Source organism: Suricata suricatta, chromosome 15 (genome assembly GCF_006229205.1).
Source record: "Suricata suricatta isolate VVHF042 chromosome 15, meerkat_22Aug2017_6uvM2_HiC, whole genome shotgun sequence".
Classification (NCBI taxonomy): domain Eukaryota; kingdom Metazoa; phylum Chordata; class Mammalia; order Carnivora; family Herpestidae; genus Suricata; species Suricata suricatta.
In genome coordinates this window covers 59,632,719-59,655,354 of record NC_043714.1, presented here as the reverse complement: position 1 = coordinate 59,655,354, position 22,636 = coordinate 59,632,719, and the positions used below count along the sequence as shown (strand labels likewise).

Here is a 22,636-nt window from a genome sequence, read left to right as displayed (position 1 = left end):
TGGGCCTGATTTTTATGCCTACTGGTTTCAGTCTAGGGAAGCACTTTTGTCCAGAAACCTTCTGCTCAAAGCCTAACGTCTGACTTTCCTTAATGTTTAACCTGTGAAGTTAATTATTAGCTAGAGAATTCAGAGCTTTGCTTAAGACACAACTGGCATTTATCATTAGCTCTAGCATACACATGCATGGTAGCCGTATTTTCATAACTCAAAGTTAGAACCTGTAATCTAGCCATGAATTGCTATACTAGGAAAACTAGAACTTCCTTGGAAACTCTGATGTCTATAGATAGAGAATATTTAATCCTCCTGAAATCATGCAAAGCAAACTTTGGGGGTTGAGATTTGCCATCAGTGATGACTTATTTTATCCTTTACATTGCACCTTTATGGTGTTTGTGTTTATAGAATTATAAAATTACCACACTGCAGTTCAAGTCTAATGCTTACTCTTTGGAAATCATTTGGAAACAATGTGTGGCATCCTCTATCCTCTCTCTGAAGATGTTATAGTATCAGCCAGTAAACTGTAGGCTATTTGTGCCTGGAACTTGGTATCACCAAGTTTTCTGTCTGTAGCAAAGATGACAGAACTACCTCTAACCCAAATATACCATCTTTCACTGTGGAAAGCCCCGTGCTCCAACCAAAACTCTTGAGTTCACACTTACCTGCAAATATCCTCTTGGACCTTACTATCTGAGTGGCCCCAGACAAACTATTTAGTCTACTGGTGCCTTGGTTTTCTTTTCTGTAAAATAGCGAGAATAAGAACACCTGTCCTATGGTCAATATTACTATACAGCACACTTAAACGTTTATTAAGAAGATGGATTTCATGTTAGGTGTTCTTTCCACAGTAAAATACATTTAACAACAACAACAAAAAGAAAACCTGCCTCAAAGAGTTAAGGAGGTTTAAATAAGTTAATATTTGTGCCGTCATTAGAACAGCGCCTGGCACAGAGTATAAAATAAACAAATAAAATAAAATGTATACCTTCTATTGTTTGCTAATTGCTTCTAGATCCATCTTTTAGTCCCAACAAGACTAAGCTGTCTAAAGCCAGACACCACAGTGGCACTCTCCTTTCTATTCAGCTCCCCACCGTCCGTGCCCTTCGCACATCAGCAGACACGAGCCAACAATAAATAGTGGTGAGTTCAATCGTGGCAGCATGGTGCAGAGAAACAAGCCTGCAAAACAGCGGCCTGACTGCCTCTGTAATGAATGCCTCTAGGTCAGTGGCTTTCAAAACACTTGACCCCAGCACACAGTAGCTATGTTTATGTGGCGAATCAATACGCACATGGATATGCCCATATGTTTGTATAACTATCTAGCTGAAATTAAAGTTTTACAAAACAATACATAACCTCGCTAGATAAAATAAGCTCTGATATTTTCTATTCTAGTTACATCCAGCCCACTGCGTCTCAAACATTAATGTGCATTCAACCCACTTGGGGATTGTGCTGAAATGTAGATTAGATTCAGCAGCGCTTGGTAGAATCAGAGATTCTGCGTTTCTATCATGCTCCTGGGTGACACTGTGGGTCCCCGGGCCGTACTGTTAAATAGAAGTAATGCTGGGAATGGCTCTCTAAATTTATTTCACATCCCACTAAAGGGCTGCACTCTGCAGTTGTAAAACCCCGCTCCAATTAGTTTTGAAAGCGTCTTTCATCTCTACAATTCCATTATTATATTGCTAGCGTTGGGATAGAAATCCTGGGCCGGTGCAGAAGTAAGGCTAGGGGAGTTCATGGCAGGAATGACTCAAGTATTACCTTCCATAGTGATTCTGAGGCTGATGTGCCTGTCTGGGGCCCAGCCTGTCTGCACCGTTCAATGCTTACACCTTGCAACTACACTAATAGATTAAATAGGTGCTTATTAAGAACAGGACACTGAACTGAGTGCTTACATCTACCCCATTTACTCATACAACCACCTGTGCAGATATCCCCACTTTACAGATGAGAGAAGGCAAGGAGCTGTAACTTGTGGAATGGGATTCCAGAGCATCTGTTTTGTGATAGGCAGCCTCCCAGTGATCCTGGCCTCCTGAGATTCACACCCTTATATAGATTCACACCCTTATATAGTCCTCTCTCACACCGAATGGGGCTAACCTGGTAACCAGTAGAGTCCTGAAGAAATGACAGTGTGTGACTTCCAAGGCTCACTTCGGAGACATCGTGGCGTCTGTCTTGCACTCTCTTCAATTACTCCCTCTGCAGGGAGCCAGGCTGCCATGTCACGAGAGCAGCCTTATGACGAAGTCCATACGGCATCGGACTGAAACTTTCTGCCAAAGTCAGCCACCGTGGAAGCCAACCCTGTAGCCTGTCAAGCCTTCAGGCAACTGTAACCCTTCACCAACCCCTTGACCACCACCTCACGAGAGAGCCCCAACCCAGAACCACCCAGCCAAGCCTCTCCCGACCTCCTGACCCACAGGGACTGCACGAGGTAATAAACATTTATGATTGTTTTAGACCTTTCATTTCTGGAGTAAGCTCTTATGCAGCAGTAGATAACTAATATAGTTCTTAACCACAGGTTACATGGCATCATCATGACTCGGCCCTAAAAGGAAAGTGAAACTTTTACGAGGCTTTGTGGCTCAGCTCTTCACTGCCGTAACTTGTACTTTGGTTCAGCGAATGTTCGTTCTCCCCTCGCAACCGACTTTGTGAGAAGCATCCACTTCCCATCTGGATTGGACCAGATGACTCGCTGAAGCCCATAGGATATGGGAGTTGGGGATGTCAAATTACATCTGAACAGAAGTTTTTGGAGACACTACAAGAATCTGTGTCCTGTCTTTAGCCCTCCTCTATAAAAGCCCTATGTCCCAAAGACTAGATGCTCCTTCAGCCGGGGTCCCAGAACAAGAACGCATGGCCAGCCCGGCTGAACTTGAGCCCAGTTTGGAGCCGAGCCGAGCTGACCCCAAGCCCCTGCAGAGAGAGGCACAGCTGACTTACAGACCCACGTGTGAGGAATAAATGCCTGCTATTTTAAGTGCAGGATCTCAGGGCTGTTTGTGACCTCGGCAAAAGCCGACCCGCATGCTCACCGTGCTGTATGATGCTGTGCTCCATGAGCCGGTGGCACAGCTGCTCTGCCTCCTTCCTTGTGGTGGCCTCACCTTCCTGAACCAGCCAGTCCAGGAATTCAGACGCCATGAAGGTGCGCTCGTACTTGACCCCTTCCTCTTCTCTGGGCTGCAGGAGTGTGTTTTCAGGGCTCATCAGCCTGGGAGGAAGGAAAGGAAGAAAAATGAACCTACACAGAAGGAAAATAGTTCATTTGAAATCCTGCAGCATAGGCTTCTGTGACATATCATGACCAAGTTATTAGACGGACAGACATGGCTGTCGTGTGCTATTACAGACATAACCTCTAAGAGAAGGATCTGCCTCAGGAGTGAATAAGGGGCATTTTCTCCTGGCAATTAAGATAAAAAAAGGGGTGCTGAGTGGCTGAGTTGGTTGAGCATCCGACGCTTTATTTGGCTTGGGTCACAATCCCAGGGTCGTGGGATCGAGCCCCGTGTTGGGCTCCATGCTGGGTGTGGGGCCTATTTGGGATTCCCTCTCTCCCTCTCTCTTTCTCTCTCTCTTCCCCTCCATTACTCATGCACACACACTCTCTCTCTTAAAGAAACAGACTTAAGGGGCAAAAAAAAACTGGTGGTGAGTGAGCATGTGACTCTTGATCTCAGGGTTATAAGTTCAAGCCCCACACTGGTTAGCCACCTAGAAAAGGAGTTACAATTTATTGACCAAGCTCCATCCACCTTTCTTAAAAGGCTAGCATTTCTTTCCTAAAGGAGTTATGCAGTTTCCCAAATCATTGGGCTAACAAGATGACCACTAAGGATTGAATGTTTGCATCCCCTCAAGGTTCATATATAGAAACGATAATGCCCAGTGAGATGGCATTGGGAGCCGGAAACGTTGAGAGGTGATTATTTCGTGAGGTGGAGCCCCCATGAGGGATGACTGCTCCTGCAGGAAGAGGCAGAGAGTTTGCTTCCCCCTTCTTTCTTGGTGAGGCTACAGGAGAAGACTGTCTGCAAACCAAGGAGAGGGCCCTCACCAGACTGCAGATCTGCCGGTGCCTTGATCTTGGCCTTCCCTGCCTCCCAGCTGTGAGACATAAGAGTTTATTGTCTAATCCACCCCGTCTCTGGCATCTGTTACAGCAGCCTGAACTGACGTCAGCCATTCCTTCACAAGACCCCCGCCCCAGAGAAACTGTTCCTCACACTTCCTTCTCCAGCACCACCACCCCCAATTCCCCTTGCTTCTGTCCTCACATAGCTCCAAAATAGCTCCTTCTGGGGCCATGGCACTCTCCCGTGTGCCCACACTTGTAGATCCCCATTCTGGTTGATGTTAATAGCATTAGATGCTACTGACCATTTCCCTCATCTGGAGGGGCATCACGCTCTCCTGGGTTCCCTCCTGTCCTGTCCCTCTGTTCCTACCTCTTTCTCAGTTCCTTTTGCGTTGGCTCCTCCTCATCTCCCTGGACTTTAAAGGCTGGAATCTCTTGAGATTCAGTTCCCCAAATACCTCTTTTCTCATTCCATAGTTACGCACGGAATCGTGTTAATTGCCGTCCATGCCCCCAAGGATTCCCAGATTTATGTCTCTAGATTGGGTCTATATTCCCAACTCCAGACCTCTGTATCCACACAGACATTGCAGACACCTCAAAATCAACAAGCCCAGAACTGAACTCATGTTATTCTCCCAAAGCTGGTCCTGTGCCAGTGCGTGCTTCCATCACCCCACCAGGAAACGAGGCAGCATCTCTGATGCCTCCATCTTCCTCGTCCCCCATCTTCCTTGACCCCCTCCCCCAGCCAGTCAGTATAAACTGTGAATTTTATGTCCTAAATCATGCTCATATATGTCTTCCCATCTCTGACACTGCCATTTCCTTAGCCCAAATCACCAACACCTTTAACCTAATTACAGTCATTTCTTAATTAGGCTTTACTATGTACACACTCTTGTTCTCAACCCAACCTCAAGCATCTAAGTCCAAACACAGCAATTAAAATTATCTTTTTAACACTCAAACCTGATAATGTCCTGCTGCTGCTGAAGACACACTTCAAAGGTTTCTCATTGCTTTTAGACTAAAGACTGAAATCCTTTATATGGTCTCTAATGCATGCACAATCCTTCCCATGTACCCGCGTAGGACCATTTTCACCTCTTACCTCTGTCTGCTTCAGAGAGAGTCTTATTATAGCTCCTCAAACATATCATAGCCCATCCACCACAGGACCTTTGAATATGCTATTCCTGCATTTGGAATGATTGCCCTCACTTTTCCCTGCCATTCTTCTACTCCTTAACCCTACTTGACTCCTTATCCTTTGTATCTTGGCTATTCTCAGGTCTCCATTAGAGCATCTCCGTGTTCCCTGTAAAGTTCTATGTATCCTAGGATTCCAGACCACCTCTCCTACTCAATTATAAGCTCTGACAGGGTAGGGTCTATGTTTAACTGTAACACTTTCTTTCAATGAAAAATGGAACTCCATAAAATGCCAAAATCATTGTGTCATTTTCCTCTTTAAAACTATTTCTGATAAATTTCCTGTCTTCTACACAAAAGTTTCTTTCAAAAACCTTCCTTGCTTTTCAAACTACCAATAATATGCAACACAAATTACACCATTTCATTCTAGAGTAGGAAGAAACCTTCGAGACCACTGTAATCCAACCCTCTCTTCATCCACACAAGAAAAGTGTAATTCTCTAATACAACTGAATTTACATAATGTAATTCGCATCCAAATGAGAAAAAAATTGTATGGCAACATTCAGTGTTGTGGGTAGGAAGTTTGCTCAAGGTCATATAAGAAGCGCATTATACATGTTTATAAGTCATTTCCTTTGGGGGGTAATTGAACCTCCATACCTGAATGTCCATTCATAGGATATACGTTTTCCATGCTTTCAGACTTAGAGCCCAAATCTGCTGTGGAAAGAACACTAAGCTAGCAATTTGAAGACATCAGTTTATTCAAAATCACTTAGCTGTAAGATATAAAACAAGCCACTTTGCTTTGTTTCAGTCTCCTTTTCCTTGAAAGTATAATGCTATCTTCACCCAAGATTGTGGGGATCATATATGAGTGTGAATAAAAGAGCTTTACAGTACAAAAGACAAGGAGTATCCAAAGTGTTACATCTCTGCACCTACTGCGTACAGGATGAACCTGTGCCCAACAGCTATGAGATGACACAGGAAACTCTTGGTGCTCCCTCCAGTCTTCGCAACAGATGCTTCAGTGTCCTATTATATGAAAGCCGTGGCAAAAGCACTCGATTGGGAAATGGAAGACCAGAGAACCCAGCACAGCTCTGCCACAAACTAAAGACATCGTTTCTCACTACTGCAGTGTCCCCATATTAAATGAGGAAGATAATATCTATTCTACATCCTTCCCTGAATTGCTGTTATTGTCAAAAATCTTTGGAAAAAGAAGTTCTGTGTATATAAGTGTATGCTTGTATATTAAGAGTATTTATAAAAGCTATTAGCATCTAACAGAACTCATAAAAAACCTTCTTGCTCAAACAAAATCTTCAAAAAAATCTTTTTCTTTAGACCTTTCTCCAAGTCAATCCTCTTCTGCCTTTTAATCCATCCTTAGAAAAAGCTCCTGGGCTGCCTTCCCCGGGTTAGTAACAGCTGAGTTGAGATGAGCAGTAGGAATTATACCTAGTATTATGATGACCAGGCCCTTCTAAGATGAAAAAGACAGATGAGAATCTAGAAAAGACCCCTGAAGGGCCCACATGCATGTACAAATTAGGAACGCCACTATTTTTCATTTCTTTGGACACTCAAATAAGATATGTGGGCATGAAAATAAAGATAAGCTAGCCTCCTCAATTTTATAGTTTCAGACATTATTTCCTCTAAGAAGTCTTCTCTGATCCCACAAATCTGGACCATGTGCCACTGTGAAGGACTCCCATAGTTGCCTGCAAGGCCCTTAGAGCCCTAGGGGAATGGCTGCTCACCGAACTATATGCTTCTTGAGATGACTGTCCTTGTCTGTGGTTCACGGTTGTTTCCTAATAGTAAAGATCCTCAAAAAGTATTCGCTGAGGGAATAAATTAAACTCATTTCTGCGCATTCTCCTACTACACATCATTACCCTAGAATATTAAAAATGACCCCGTTAGCTATCAGTGAAGAGACAGGAAACCAGGTGGTAGTGAGGATGTGGTAAAAAGGGAACCCTTTTAATTGTTGGTGGGAATGTAAATGGGTCCAACCATTATGGAAAACAATATGGAGGTTCCTCAAAAGGTTAAAAATAGATCAGGGGCACCTGGGTGGCTCAGTCAGTTAAGCATCAGACTTCGGCTCAGGTCATGATCTCACAGTTTGTGAGTTTGAGCCCCACACTGGGCTCTGTCCTGTGCAGAGCCTGTTTTGGATCCTCTGGCTCCCTGTCTCTCTTCCCTTCCCCTGCTTGCTCTCTTTCTCTCTCCCTCAAAAATAAATAAACTTAAAAAAAAAGACATAATCTAGATTAAATATAATTCTTGCCAAGCCATTATCTGCTATGGGAGGTCTGATGTACATGGATTCCCAAATTCTATGCAATATGACTATATAGTCCCTGATGCTAATAAAACTAAGAAAAGAAATACAGACAAGGAAAATAAAGTAGGGTAGAGTTCCTGCCCCACTGATGCTCTCCATTTAAGACACATATGCAGACGCCTGGCTTTTGTCTCTCTTTACAGCAGTCTGTTCCTTTCAGCTCCACAATTTTCCTTTCAGGGTGTAGAGAGGACTAGTGGATGGGGTTGACTTGTGTCACTTCTCCTAACTAGAAACATTACCTGCCAGACCTCTAGAGCTCCTGCTAAGTAGCCGGTGGCCTCTGGACAAGTGGCTGGTTAGCTGCAGCTGCCAACAGGAGCTTTAGGAAAGAGACTGTTGGCCGGTCTGTCCGTCGGCACAGCCTGCCATTTAAAACATGCCCGCCAGCCTTAGTTCCTCATTTCATTTCTCCTATTTCCTCTCTTTAAGATAAAACCTTTTGTGGGATCTTATTTTTTTTATGTTTATTTATTTTGAGAGAGAGAGAGAGAGAGAGAGAGAGCGAGCGAGCGAGCAGGGGAAGGGCAGAGTAAGAGAAAGAGAGAGAATCCCAAGCAGGTTCCACACTGTCAGCAGAGAGCCCAATGCAGGGCTGGAACTCACGAACTGTGAGATCATGACCAGAGCCAAAATCAAGAGTCAGATGCTTCACTGAGCCACCCAAGAGCCCTGATTTTACTACTAATATGTGGTCTTAGTGTTAAGGCAAGAGTTTAACTTACCACTTATTCCACTGCTGCTCTGCTATATAGCAAGCTATCCCCAAAGCTGGTAGCTTTTAAACAACCCCGATTTCACTTTCTCTTAGCATTCCGTGGGTTGCCTGGGGCTCCAGTGGACAGCTCCTCTATCACTCTTGCTAGGGCTTCGTCATGCAACTGCAGGCAGACAGCGGCCAGGGCTAGGTGTGTGGCACTGCAGTGCTCCTGAGCCAACATGGCCTCTCTGTCCAGTGAGGGAGCCTGGACATTGAGATGCAGAGCTCAAGAGGGAGGAAGCAGATGCTATCAAGACTTGTTTACAGTTTTACTGGAACCTAATCTACTTACCATACAATTAACCCATTTGACACGTACAATTCAACAGTATTTATACACCGTGGACAACCATCACTACCATCCATGTGAGAATATTTCCAGAACCCTGAAAGGAAACCCCATCACAACCACTACAATCCCCCATTGCCCCATCTCCAGGAAAACACTAATCTATGTTCTGTGACCTCCACATTTGCCTGCTCCAGACAGTTCATGTAAGTAGAATCATACAATATGTGGCCCTTTATGATAGAATCTGGATTGTTTCCATTTTTGGTTCTTATGAATAATGCGGCTGTGAACATCCATACGCAAGTTTTTGTGGAGACATGTTTTCATTTCTCTGGGATGTACATCTAGCAGTGGAGTCGCTGAGTCAGGTGGTAACTCTGTTTAACCATCTGGGAAACGGCCAGACTGTTTTCCTAGCAGCGGCACCACTTTCATTCCCACCAGTAAAGTGCGAGGGGTCCAGTTTCTCCCCCTCCTGGCTAACATTTGTTATCAGCCGTTCTTTTTCATTAGGGCCCTCCTAGCAGGTGTGAAGTGGTGTCATGCTGTGGTTTTGATTTGCATTCCCTGGTGATTAATGGTATTAAGCATATTTTCATGTGCTTATTGTCCATCTGTATATATTCTTTGGGAAAATGTCTATTCAGATCCTTTGTTCATTTTTTAAAATTAGGTTATTTGTCTTCTTATTATTGAATGTTAAGTGTCTTTTTTATATTCTGGATGCAAGTCCATATTCAGACAGATGATTTGCAAATGTTTTCTCCCATCCTGCAGGTTGTCTTTTCATTTTCTTGATTATTGTTTGTAACCCAAAAGTTGTTTAATTTTGAGGTAGTCCAAATTATCCATTTTCTCTTTTTGTCATTTGTGTGTTTGGTGTCACTACTAAGAAACCACTGCCTAGCCCAAGCCCATAAATATTTATTTGCTTCTATGTCTTCTAAGAGTTTTACAGTTTGAGCCCTTACATCTAGTTCTATAATCCATTTTGAGTTCATTTTTCCACAAGGCGTGGGGCTGGAGTTCAAGTTCATTCTGTTGCATGTGGCTCTCTAGTCGTTCCAGCACTGTTCATTGCAAGATAATTCGTTCCCTGTTGAATTATATCGGTACTTATCAAAAATCAATCAACCTTGCTGGGCCTTCTTAATGCCTAGGCTCTGAAGGCACAGAATGACAACTGCCCGGAATTATATTTATAAAGTCATCAGATTCAGGCCAGACTCAAGGGGAGGGGATACTCGCGTCACCTCTTCATGGGTGTCTTGTCTCTTCCTCATTTAATATTTTTTACTTTATAGGGTAGTTTTGAAAGAATGAGATCAAAGACAAATCCAGCCTTAAGTCTTAACTCTGCATACGTGTGAGCTGCATGACCCTACTTCCCCAAGTGTGCACTACGGAGAATGACAAGGACAACTTGGGGAGTTGTGCAGTATGAGTGTGATAATGCATAAAATACTCAATCATGGTGTCAGCTTCCCCCGAAACACTGAATACATTTTAGCCATAATGATGATAATGTTGATGATGATGATGACAGTGATGATGATGGTGGTGGTGATGATGATAATGATGATGGTGACGATGATGATGGTGATGATAAAAGGATTCTAGATGGAGCCATGATTTGATAAAATCAAAACCCTTTGTGGCAAAATGAATTAAGATTCTGTGTCCGTATCTCTAGACAAGAATAACTCTAATAAGTAATCAGAAGTGTATATGATGCTCAGAAACTTACATTTTATAAAACATATTCATTTTTAGTCAAAATTGTCCCACTGTAGCCTATATTCACAACATAAAGCCAAATACGGTGCCACGCACCAAGAACACTTGCCTCCCATAAGTGTGTACTCAACAGATTTTGGTGGTGCATGTGAGTTTGACTTCCACCTTTCCTGGATATATATCTGAGTCAGAGTTCCCAGACTCACTTTAAGCCAGAGGGAAGGCAGCATTACAATAGAAGGAACTGCTACATGTAGGGGCCAATACAGAAATAGAAATAAGCTGATAGCGATCTCCTTGTGCACTGAAAAAACAAAAATCAAAATAGTTGAGGAGGCCCTCTATAACATGAGAACATACGTAAATGGTACTCAAGGACACAAGCTAGGGAGAGTCACAATAACCCATGTGTTAGAGGCCAAAACAGTGCTTTAGGATTTGGAGAGATAGAGAGATAGTGAGATAGCTTTTTAAAAAGTCATGTGTTAATATAATGATAAGTTATTCTGAAAGGCAAAATATACAACTCCATACACATGATAAAATTAAAAATTAAAAATTAATTCACCCAACAATTAAAAGAGTTTCTTACTCCTGGGGGTAATTTGTGAATGATTTTTCTTTTCTTATTAACAGAATTCTCTATTACTCAAATTATTCCCCAGACAGAATATACTATTTTTGTAACTGGGGGAAAATGTTATCAATGAAGAAATTAAATTAAGGTTAAGTTTACGTTTAGCTGGTTTAAAAAAATGTTTTTCTGACAAAAGGCTTATATTAATATCCAATATAATAAAGTAGCTCCCAATGTATTAATAATATATTTAGAGGGGTTCCTGGGTGGCCCAGTCAGTTAAGTGTCTGACTTCGGCTCAGGTCATCTCACGGTTTGTGGGTTCAAGCCCTGCCTTGGGCTCTGTGCTGGCCGCTCAGAGCCTGGAGCCTGTCTTCAGATTCTGCATCTCCCTCTCTCTCTGTCTCTCCCCTGCTCACACTGTCTCTCTCTGTCTCTCAAAAACAAATTTTTAAAAAACCATAAAAAACATATTAGAAATATTCTCCCAACATACAGTTTGAATGTATAACATTGACTTCTTTGATTAGCAAGAACATATTAATTAGGAAGAAATGCTTACATGAGCATTAATATTTTTATGTACTATGCTATTATCTATAGAACAGAAGTCATACAGATAAATTGACATAGTTTTCATAGTACTTAGGTTTGGAACATTTAATATTTTTAAGCAAAAACATTGCATATTGGAAAGGGTGAGGGAAAGAAAGGAAAAACAGCATTTTACATTCTTTGCCAAGATATTATCTTTCATCATCCTTAACTTGTCTCCATATTACGCAATGAATTGAACATACTGATTTTCATCTTTTTCCTTGCTCAGGCTACTTCCTGACATCTCTGCTACCTTCTTTCTCTGGAGAAATCGACTTCTCCATTCTCTATTCCTCCATAGGAGGTTGGGGGGGGGGTGGCATTGTACAGTGATACCAGTTGGTCACTGATCAAGGAACCTGGCTTCAGGTAAAAAGGAGGGCTCAAGTCCAGCCCTGACTCCTCATGGGCAGTCCTGTGTTCAGCTGAGGGACTACACTAGCTTGAAGGAAAGGGCAAAAACGTCCCTGGGTCTCATTTGCACTAGGTGCTAAATGACACAGTGGGGATCTGTTTTAAAGGGCTGGATGAGATACTAACCCTTCTCTGAAAGCATCCCACCTAAAGCACAATCCAGACAGATCTCTCTCTGATTTGAACTCAAAGTCAGCACCATGGTTTATATATCCATTGAATTTTTAATGGACTCCAGCTAAGCTAGAAGCTTCTGAAAGCTTAAAGACATGTCTTAAATGTTTTTATTGCTTAAAAAAAAAAAAAAAAAAGCTGAGCCTACAGAAGGCATATACATTAAGTGCTCAACAAATAAATATTTGCTATTCAATTGGCTAAAAACTAAAAATATCACAGGCAACAGTAGTAGAGAGGGTTATTTGTCTTTGAAAGGTGAAATCCCTTCCTTTTTGCTTGCGATTTTAAAACCTAATGGAAGAAAAACTAGAACTGTTCCGTGAGGATTCTATGCTCTGAAGAGACTGATATTCTGAAACCTTAAGTTGTAATTTTCACATTGCCCACAGTTTTTAGTGCTGTTGCAGTAAACATTGTCAGAATGTAAGTCAGTTTTAGACAGAATACAAGTGCAAACGCAAGGCCACAGTCCTAAAAGGCCACATTCAGCTATGGTTTCATAACTGCAAAATTACACAAGAAGGAGAGAAACTGAGCACTTTTACAATGGATTCAAAACAATTCTGAGTCCTGGGAGGCCTTTTAAACAACCATTTTGGGAAACTTAGTTCTGAAAGGCTCCTTTTAAGGCTTTTATTTAGTTTGGATGCTTCCATAATTATTGGAAAAGAGAGGCCTTTGAGGCCAAAAACAAAGGAAGAAAAGGGGCAAAGACAGCAGCTTAGGGGAAGTAGGGGAAGTAGTGAAGAAAAATTGAGGACAATACCACCCAGGGAAAATAAATATGCTTTAGAAAGGTAAGGAAGCAATAAAAATCCGAACACAAGGACAAGTGGGTACTACTCTCGTGCAGGTTAATAAACCAGGTGACAGTAGGACCGCGTTGTCCTGTACTTCTGTGGAAGCGGTTTGAGAGAGGAGGGAAAACACTCTCTGCTCTCTTTCTTCAAACAAGATCACACATTGGACGGTCATAAAACTCCACCCTTAAAACAGATTTAAAAATCACTGCTGGTGCGCCTGGGTGGCTCCGTCGGCTGAGCGTCCGACTTCGGCTCCGTCAGGATCTCACGGTTCGTAGATTCAAGTCCTGCATCAGGCTCTGTGCTGACAGCTCAGAGCCTGGAGTCTGCTTCTGTGTGTCCCTCTCTTTCTGCCCCTTTCCTGCTCATGATCTGTCTCTCTCTGTCTTTCAAAAATAAATAAATGTTAAACTTTTTTTTAAAAGATAAATAAAATAAAAATCACTGATACATCTGCGGTCAACTGATTTTGTTGTTGTTGTTGTTTCAAGTTTTTATTTAAATTGTAGTTAACATATAGTGTAATATCAGTTTCAGGAGTAGAATATAGTGGTTCATCACCTACACACAACAGTCAGTGCTCATCACAAGTGCCCTCCTTAATGCCCATCCCCCATCCACCTGCCTCCATCAACCCTGTCTGTTCTCTATAGTTAAGAGTATCTTGGGGCACCTGGGTGGCTCAGTCGGTTAAGCCTCCGACTTTGGCTCAGGTCAGATCTCACGTTCGTGGGTTCGAGCCCCGCGTCAGGCTCTGTACTGACAGCTAGCTCAGAGCCTGGAGCCTGCTTCCGGTTCTGTGTCTCCTTCTCTCTCTGTCCCTCCCACTCTCATGCTCTGTCTCTCTCTGTATCAAAAATAAATAAAATATTCAAAAAAATTTTTTTAAAAGAGTATCTTACAGTTTGCCTCCTTCTCCCCCCCTTCCCCGATTTTCATCTGTTTTGCTTCTTAAATTTGTGGTCAACTGATTTTTAACAAGGGTTCCAAGGCCACCCAAGTGGAAAGAATCATTTTTTCAACTGAGATGATTAGTTCATCTTTCATTTTGTTACCAAAAGCACTGATGACAAAAGAAAATATAGATGAACTGGACTACATTAACATTTACAACTCTTATGTTTCAAAGACACCAGCCATCATGTGAAAAGACAACTCACAGAATGGGAGAAAATATTTTCAAAGCATATGTCTGAATGCATTTGCATCCAGAGTACATAAAGAACATTTCGGGGAGGTGGGTAGGGGGATGTGCTAAATGGGTAATGGGCATTAAGGAGGGCACTTGTTGTGATGACCATTTGGTATTATAAGTAAGTGATGAATCACTAAATTCTACTCCTGAAACCAATAGTGCACTATATGTTAACTAACTTGAATTCAAATAAAAACTTGGAAATAAAATTTAAAAAAGAACACTTAAAGCACAATAATAAAAAGACAAATAACCCAATTTCAAAGTAGACTAATGATCTCAGTAGACAATAGAAGATATACAAATGGTCAGTAAACATCTAGAAATGCTAGGCATCATTGGTCATCAGGAACTGCAAATCAAAACCACAATGAGGGGTGCCTGAATTACTCAGCTGGTTGGGCATCTGACTTTGGCTCAGGGCATGATCTCACATCTCGCCTCATGAGTTCAAGCCCCATGTCGGGTTCTGTGCTGACAGCTCGGAGACTGGAGCCTGCTTCAGATTCTGTGTCTCCCTGTCTCTCTCTCTCTCTCTCTCTCTCTCTCTCTCTCTCTCTCTCTCTCTCACTCTCTCTGCTCCTTCCCTGTCTCTCAAAAATAAAACATTTAAAAAATTTAAAAAACAACACAGTGAGCTATCACTTTATACCTCCTAGTTGGCAAGAATCAAAAAGTCTGATGATGATAAGTTGTTTGCAAGAATGTGGGGAAATTGGAGGCCTTATAATCCGGTGGTGGGAATGTAAGATGGCTACAGCCACTTCAGAAAACACTTCAGTTCCTCCAACCACTAGACACAAAGTTACTACACGATCCAGCCATTCTACTTCTCTCTCTATGTCCAGGAGAAATGAAAGCATGTGTCCACAGAAAAACTTGTTACACAAATGTTCAGAGCAGCATTATTTGTTATTGTCAAAAGCCAGAAACAAACCAAATATCTGTCAACTGATAAAACTAAAAATGTCATGTGTGCACACAACAGAATACTATTTGGCTAAAAAGGAATGAAGTACTGATACTTGTTACCATGAAAACACGGTAAATGAGAGAGGCCAGTCCCAGAAGACCATGTACTGTATCATTCCACTCACATGAGATGTTCAGAACAGAAAAAGCTACAGGGACAGGAAGTAAACTAGTGGTTGCATAGGGATGGATGAAGGACTAGGGAAGTGACAGATGAGTTAATGAAGTGATAAAAATGTTCTAAAATTGTGGTAATGGTTGTACATATCTGTGACTATGCTAAAATCTATTGAATTGTGTACTTTAAATGGGTCATTTGTATAGTAGATGAGTTACATCTTAACAGAGCTGTTAAAAATCACTACTTTGTTCATTTCACTTATTCATTCATTAGTTCAGTAAATATTTATTGAGCATCTTCTATATCCCAGAAGAGGCAGAAATGCAAAGACATGGCCCTTGACCTTAAATTACTTCCTAGTCAGTGAGAAGCTTATTAAAATTAAATTAAGATAAAATTAAAACCTATATGCAAGGTAGATAAGTGCCAGAAGGCAGTTAGAAGTATATAGATAATGAAAGGGAAGCAATGTCTCTAGCAGTGATCTGGTTGATCACCTCCCCCTCTGCTCCTGCCTATGAACACAAATGGTTCAGAGACAGTAGCAATGAGAAGAAATCCTGGGTTTGAATCTCTGAACTGTGATTTCCAAGCTGTGGTTGAGCTCTACGATCCTGAATTTCTTCTTGCATGTCGTAAAGATAACAATGCTTACGTCAATGGGGTTGTAAAAATTAAAGCTAATCTATAAAAGCATCTATCATACAGCCTGGCACCAAGGCGCAGTGAATAAGCAAAACACATGGGTACACACACACAACCCGTGAGACCCTTGTTGACTCTTGTCAATCCTCACTGGGTCGAATGACAGTTCAAACTAACCAGAAGAACCAATTCTGAGTACGTGGAGGGAGACGGTAGTGTTCAGGTCACAGGTAGAACACAAAAAAAGCCAAAGAAGTTTAATCTCTTTAAAAGAAATGTTCTATTTTAATGAATGGTAACACTGATAAAAGTCAATTTTGTTTAGGATGCTAAATTATGGACAACCTTTTAGAAGTACTACTTGGCGGGGGTGGTTTCCGAAGTGTGTTAAATTTGTGAACTTTTATTGAACTGCACGCTCGGGATATATGTATTTTATGTGTATTACACTTTGAAAGTTTAACTACAAATTTAACTTTAATAAAGTTAAAGATATCATCTGGATTTTCTTTCGGGTCTGGAAGACTCTTTTGTCAGGGGCTCTGAAATTAATAAATGTTTTATGTCAGTTCTGTGCTTTTTTCATTTGGTGGAACAATGCTTCTGCTGACACTCCACAGCTCTGTGTGAAAAGACTGTAATTAAGTAGGGATGTTTCCGTTAAGCAAATAAAGCAAGAAAAACAATATAGCAACTACACCTCTTAGGCTCATCCCTACATTTAAAGACAAAGCACCTACAGTGGGGAGGGGGTTTCACACGAAGCTTCTAATGATGGAAGAACACTCTCCTTAAGAACTCCCGACCATGCCTTCCCCTGGTATCACTGTAAAAAACCCACTTTTCTTTTGCTCCAATATGTGACTCCTCACTCAGAAGGTCCTGCCCCCTCGCCTACTCTGTGTGTGTTCTTTTTCAAACCCTTTGCTGCGGAATGTCTGGCATAGCCTCTTCATGCCCCTTCCCTCTTGATCCATTCACTCTAGAATCTCAGCACTTAAAAACAAACAAGCTATTTCCTCTAGAAAAGACTCTGAGTTCCTAATCTCTTCCAGATGGAATAAACTTGATGTAAGCGAGTGTCATTGGATTCAAAGCATATTGGAGATGGTATTCAATTTTTACAGGTTCATTCAGGGAACTTAAATTTTTAATTTTTAATAGTCATTGTGGGTAAGTGAAGAGCGTACACTATGAGAAACTTCTACAGGAGAACGCTTCAGGAACTGGAGGTTTAATGCCTTTTACTTGACCATCTCAAATTCACTTGCCTTACCTGTAAAATAATGATGAAAATCTCTCTCTCTTTTAGAGGTACAGGAAGAATTAAAGGAAATAATGTGTGAAAAATACTTAGGATGGTGCCTAGAGCAAGAAGTGCTCGGTAAATGATGGTTATGATTGGCATTCTTATTCTCTGAAAGTTTATGATAAGAATGTACAATGAGGGGCGCCTGGGTGGCTCAATCAGTTAAGCCTCCGACTTCGGCTCAGGTCAGATCTCACGATCGTGGGTTCGAGCCCCGCGTCGGGCTCTGTGCTGACAGCTAGCTCAGAGCCTGGAGCCTGCTTCCGGTTCTGTGTCTCCTTCTCTCTCTGTCCCTCCCCCCTCTCATGCTCTCTCTCTGTATCAAAAATAGATAAAACATTAAAAAAAATTTAAAAAAAAGAATGTACAATGAGAAAATACAAATAAGAGTGATCTTAGATTATTAAATATCTACTACCGGTTTTACTCAAATTTGGACATTCCATGGGTTAGGAAAAAGGGCAAGGGGCTAACCACTGACTTCTCTTCTAAATAAGAACGACCAAGGTCCATGACCTCCAAGAGCTTCTGTTCAAGTTGGAAAGAATGAAACACAATCACCTTGGAGAGACGGCTGCTGCAGTTACTGGGCTAGAAGCCAGGGTGAAACAGGTGCAGAAAGGGAGCCAGAAAGACCCATTATGGTCCAACCACACTCCGTACTCGCACAGCAGTGGCCCCTGAAAGAGCTCTATGCCAGTCCCAGCCATCACATCATACATGGTACACTCTCAGAGACAACAGAAAGAGCAAGTCAACTTTCCACTGCTCGAGTGTGGGCAATGCTGCCTGTCTATCCTCTCAAGGAGAGACAAGATCACTCATTTCAGTCCCCAGATGGGTCTCCCGGGCTGGTCCCAGCAGGAAACAAGGCTGTGCACATGGGCTAATAAAGGGTAGTTTATAATAAAAGAACTACTGAACTATGGGCAGGGTTAAAGGAAATGACAGTGTAAAGCTCCCAGACTGGCAACAGCAGTGATCATTAACAACTCTCAGCCTGAGGAGTCTAGAGGAAGGGAAGTTTCCAAAGCCTAAAAGAGATGCGGGAAAGGACAGGGCTGCCTGACAGCAGCTGGAGCCTTCGATGGTGGGGAGGGAACAGAGAAATAATACCCTGACCTCACTCTCCTTCCTCCCACTTACTTCCTGCCCATGCCTCCCACTGACTGAGGCAATGGCAATGGAGCCAGTCCCTGTAAGTCAGTCTCTGGGGCACATGGAGGACTGGGAATGGGAAGAGAATGCATCGGAGGATGGACAGAAATGTCTCAGGTACAGGCTGGGCATCTCAGCATGCTGAATGCAATTCTAGCGTAGAGAGGTAATCCGGGTGGCGCAAGGATACTTTGGACCAAATTGACACCCTGCATTAGACAAGGCTCTGCTGGGCTTTATCTCTGTCCGCACGACAAATGTGTGAATTATGCATTTTCTTCCAATTTTAGAGATGAAAAACAGGCTCAGAAAGGTTGAATGTTTTGATGAGAGACAGGAGAAGAGCTCTGACACATACTTCCCCAACTCTAGAAATCACAAACGGCTCTTTCATTTTACCGAGTTGAAAAGTAACAACGGAGACGGACTCGCAAAGTGAATGTTACAGAGACTAGGTTCACCATCCAGCAATTAGGTGGGATCAGGAAAACATGGCAGAAATAACCAGCAGTCAGCCTCCACCGTCAGTGAACCCAGTCTGTGGAAGCAGCAGTTTACCTTTAAATCAGTTCTAAATGACACCTAGAGCTAGAAATCTGTAGAGGACAAGCGAGGGCTGATGACTTCTGACAGGCACAGCTGCTGGCTGCCTGTTTCGCGTGTTAACAAAGCTTGGATATTACTGCCATGCATTATATGGGGATGGCATTGCCAAGCAACAGTAAGGGGAATGTGCTTTCCCAAATCAGACCCAGAGATTTTTCTCGGCCCATTTAAAAATCTGTTAAGCTGCGTACTGTTTACTATCATCTCATGGCGTTCATTAATGCTACCGCCCTGGCTTGAAATTACAGATACTGCGAAGTAGAAACTGCAGACTGAAAAGTAGTTACAATCACGGGCTCTGGAGCTGGAGACTGGGGTTGGAAATGGTCCCCATGCTTTCTGGCTGTGAAGGCAAGCATCTTAGTTCACCTCTCTATCCTGGATCTCCTTATTTGCCAAAGGGAAAATAACAGTATTTACCTCATTAGTTTAGAATGAGGCTTTAATAAGACAACTCGTGGGAAACCTCAATAACGCCCTGTGTTTCCTGCTTGCATCATTAACATCAGCATCTGCAGGGCTGACTCTGCTGTCTCTTCAATCCCCCTGATCAACATGTGACCCTAACAGTACGGATGTCACCTCGCTCTGTCTTTCTCATGCTTGCTGGTATTCCAAGTGAAGCCTGATGCTTTCCACCCACCTCCCACCAGCTTTTTTAGTGATGTAAACAATTTTAATTTATTTTACCTATATTGTGGTCAATATACAAAATATTTTACCATTTTAGCCATTTTTAGGATACAGTTCGGTAGCAATAAGTGCATTCACCTGATTATGCAATCATCCCCACCATCCACTTCAAGAAGGTTTTCATCTTCCCAAAGTGAAACTCTATATTCATTAAATAATAACTCTCCATTCCTCCTTCCCCCCAGTCCCTGGCAACCTACTTTTTGTCTTTATGGATTTGCCTACTTTGGGGGCCTCACCTAAGCTGGATCAGACAACATTTGTCCATTTATGACTGGCTTGTTAACATGTTGTCATCCATGTTATGGCATGTGTCAAGATATCCTTCCTTTTAGAAGTTTACTTATTTTATTTATCTCTATACCCAACATGGGACTCAAACTCATGACCCTGAGATCAAGAATCAGTGCTCCTCCATGTACCCCAATGTTCATAGCACCACTTTCTACAATAGCCAAATCATGGAAAGAGCCTAAATGTCCATCACTTGATGAATGGATCAAGAAGATGTGGTATATATATACAATGGAGTACTATATGGCAATGAGGAAGAATGAAATCTGGCCATTTGTAGCGAAGTGGATGGACCTTGAGGGTGTCATGCTAAGCGAAATAAGTCACGCAGAGAAGGATAGATACCATATGTTTGCATTCATAGGTCTAACAGGAGAGACCTGGCAGGGGACCATGGGGAGAGGAAGGGGGAAAGAGAGCGGGGGAGAGTGAGAGACACAGATCAAGGGACACTACTGAATACTGAAAACGAATCATGGACTGAAGGGGGAGGGGGAAGGAGGGAAAGGGTGATGGTCATGGTGGGGGGCACTTGTGGGGAGAAGCACTGGGTGTTATATGGAAACCAATTTGACAATAAACTATTAAAAAAAAAAAAAGAATCAGTGCTCCTCTACCTGAGCCAGCCAGGTGCCTCAGAATCTCCTTCTTTTTTAAAGCTAAATAATATTTCATTGTATGTATATACTACATTTTCCTTATCTATTCATCCATCAATGGACATTGGTTACCTTGACCTTCTGGTTAATGTAAATAATGTTGCTATGAATAGGGGTGTACAAATATCTGGTCATGTCCCTGATTTCAATTCCTTTGGGTACATACCCAAAAGTGGAATTGCTGGATCATATGGTACTATAGTGTTTAATTTTTGAGGACCCCCCTATACCATTTTTCAGAGTGGCTACACCAGTTCCACCAGCAATGCACAAGGGTTCCAGTCTCCCCACATCCTCACCAGCACTGCTATTTATTATTTGTTGTTTGTTTTTGTGATCACCACCCCGATGAGTATGAAGTGGCCACATCACCACTTTTTGTGTTTCCAATGGGTCTGTGTTCCCAGATGTATTTCACTACCCCTACTTCCCAGTGTTGGGGCATAACCAAATGTATAGACCCTCATTAGTTCTGTTCCCAGAGAACGGGCAGGAGCTCAGCTACATGACCAAACTGGCCATGAGGCTGGCTCCTAGATAGCCCTTCTTCGGCAGGCTGAAGCTGCAGCTGTTACAAAAAAAAAAAGAAGAAAGAAAGAAAACCAACAAAATTAGGTGAACCAGGGCTGGTTGTTTTCAACATGCATACAAACTCTCTTCCATACTTTACACTTAGAATTTATAAGGAAATGTTTAGACAGAGAAGTTGTTTGAAAATAACTGCAGCATAAAATTTTTGCTGATATTGAAAATGATAAAACAATGAGTTTGTTTTACATGGTCTCTCCAGTTCAAGGTTTCTGACAGGCAAATTATTAAACATTTTAATAACCTGTCAGGTGAAACACACAATTTTGCATGGCTTGTGATATAGAAACTTTTTTTTAAAAGAAAAGAAAGAGGGGCACCTGGGTAGCTCAGTCAGTTAAGCATCTGGTTCTTGGTTTGGGCTCAGGTCATGATCTCATGGTTTGTGAGAATGAGCCCCGCCTGGGGCTCTGCACTGACAGCACAGAGACTGCTTGGGATTCTCTCTCCTCTCTCTGCCTCTGCCTGGTTTGCGCTCTCTCTCTCGAAATGAATAAACAGTAAAAAATAAATAAATAAAAAGAAAGACTTGATGGTTAGGAGCACCCACTAAGGATTCAGTTCTAGATCAAAAGTTTCCCATGACTCCACACAGAGCTGCACATAGGATAAAACCACTGAAACTTTTGTTCTAAAATTGTTGTTAAATACCCTGTGAGAAGCCATGATAGCCCTTTAAAAACAGCATCATTTTAAAACCTCTTAAACAACTAATCTCTTTTCTCAAATAAAATCTTACAGAAAACCCCATTTTTAAAAAAGTTTCATGTTTATAACACTTATAAAACACTTATAAAAGTTAAGCAAAGAAACCTATAAGGTAGTGTTGATTACCAAAAAAAAAAAAAAAAAAAAAAAATACAAAAGTAAGAGAACTGGTGTTATTTACTGCTTCCACAAGAATCAGTTACAAAATCCAATTAATTTGTGCATTTTGTTTCAGTTGCGGGAGGGTAGTTCTCCACGGATCTTGCACATCTCTTCATATGCTGCAAGCAGAAGCACTGACAGCTCATGTTCTAAACTGCCTTTTCAAGGATGTTTGCAAATGAGCAGACTTGGAAGATAGAGTCTCTCTGAAGCAAAAGGGCAGACTGGTTTACTCTCCTGTATAATACAGAGAATGTCTCCCTCTGTGCTACAACAGAGCAGTTTGCCTGAAGACTATTACAAAAAACTCAAGTTCCCCAAGCTTGCGATCCTCTTCTGTAACAGCCCTGGCAGGTGCCATCTGGCACCCATTGTGTTCTGCTGTGGGAACTAAGGCTTGCGGAACTGGTTCCAGAAAATGATGATACTCTGGTTATTACGATTGCTGAGAGTAACAAACTGTCCTTTGTCTCTGACCCAGGGGTCTCCTGTCTTCTGCCAGGATCCAGGA

At 42.0% G+C, this 22,636-nt stretch overlaps 1 protein-coding gene across 1 annotated transcript in view; it reads right to left on the bottom strand.

Moving 5' to 3' along the window:
• DEPTOR (DEP domain containing MTOR interacting protein) overlaps positions 1 to 22,636 on the bottom strand; it is a 104,868-nt gene that overhangs the window by 35,060 nt on the left and 47,172 nt on the right. The window contains exon 4 of the mRNA XM_029923594.1: positions 3,087 to 3,265. Coding sequence (XP_029779454.1) covers positions 3,087 to 3,265 — 179 coding nt within the window. The remainder of the gene's footprint in view (positions 1 to 3,086; positions 3,266 to 22,636) is intronic.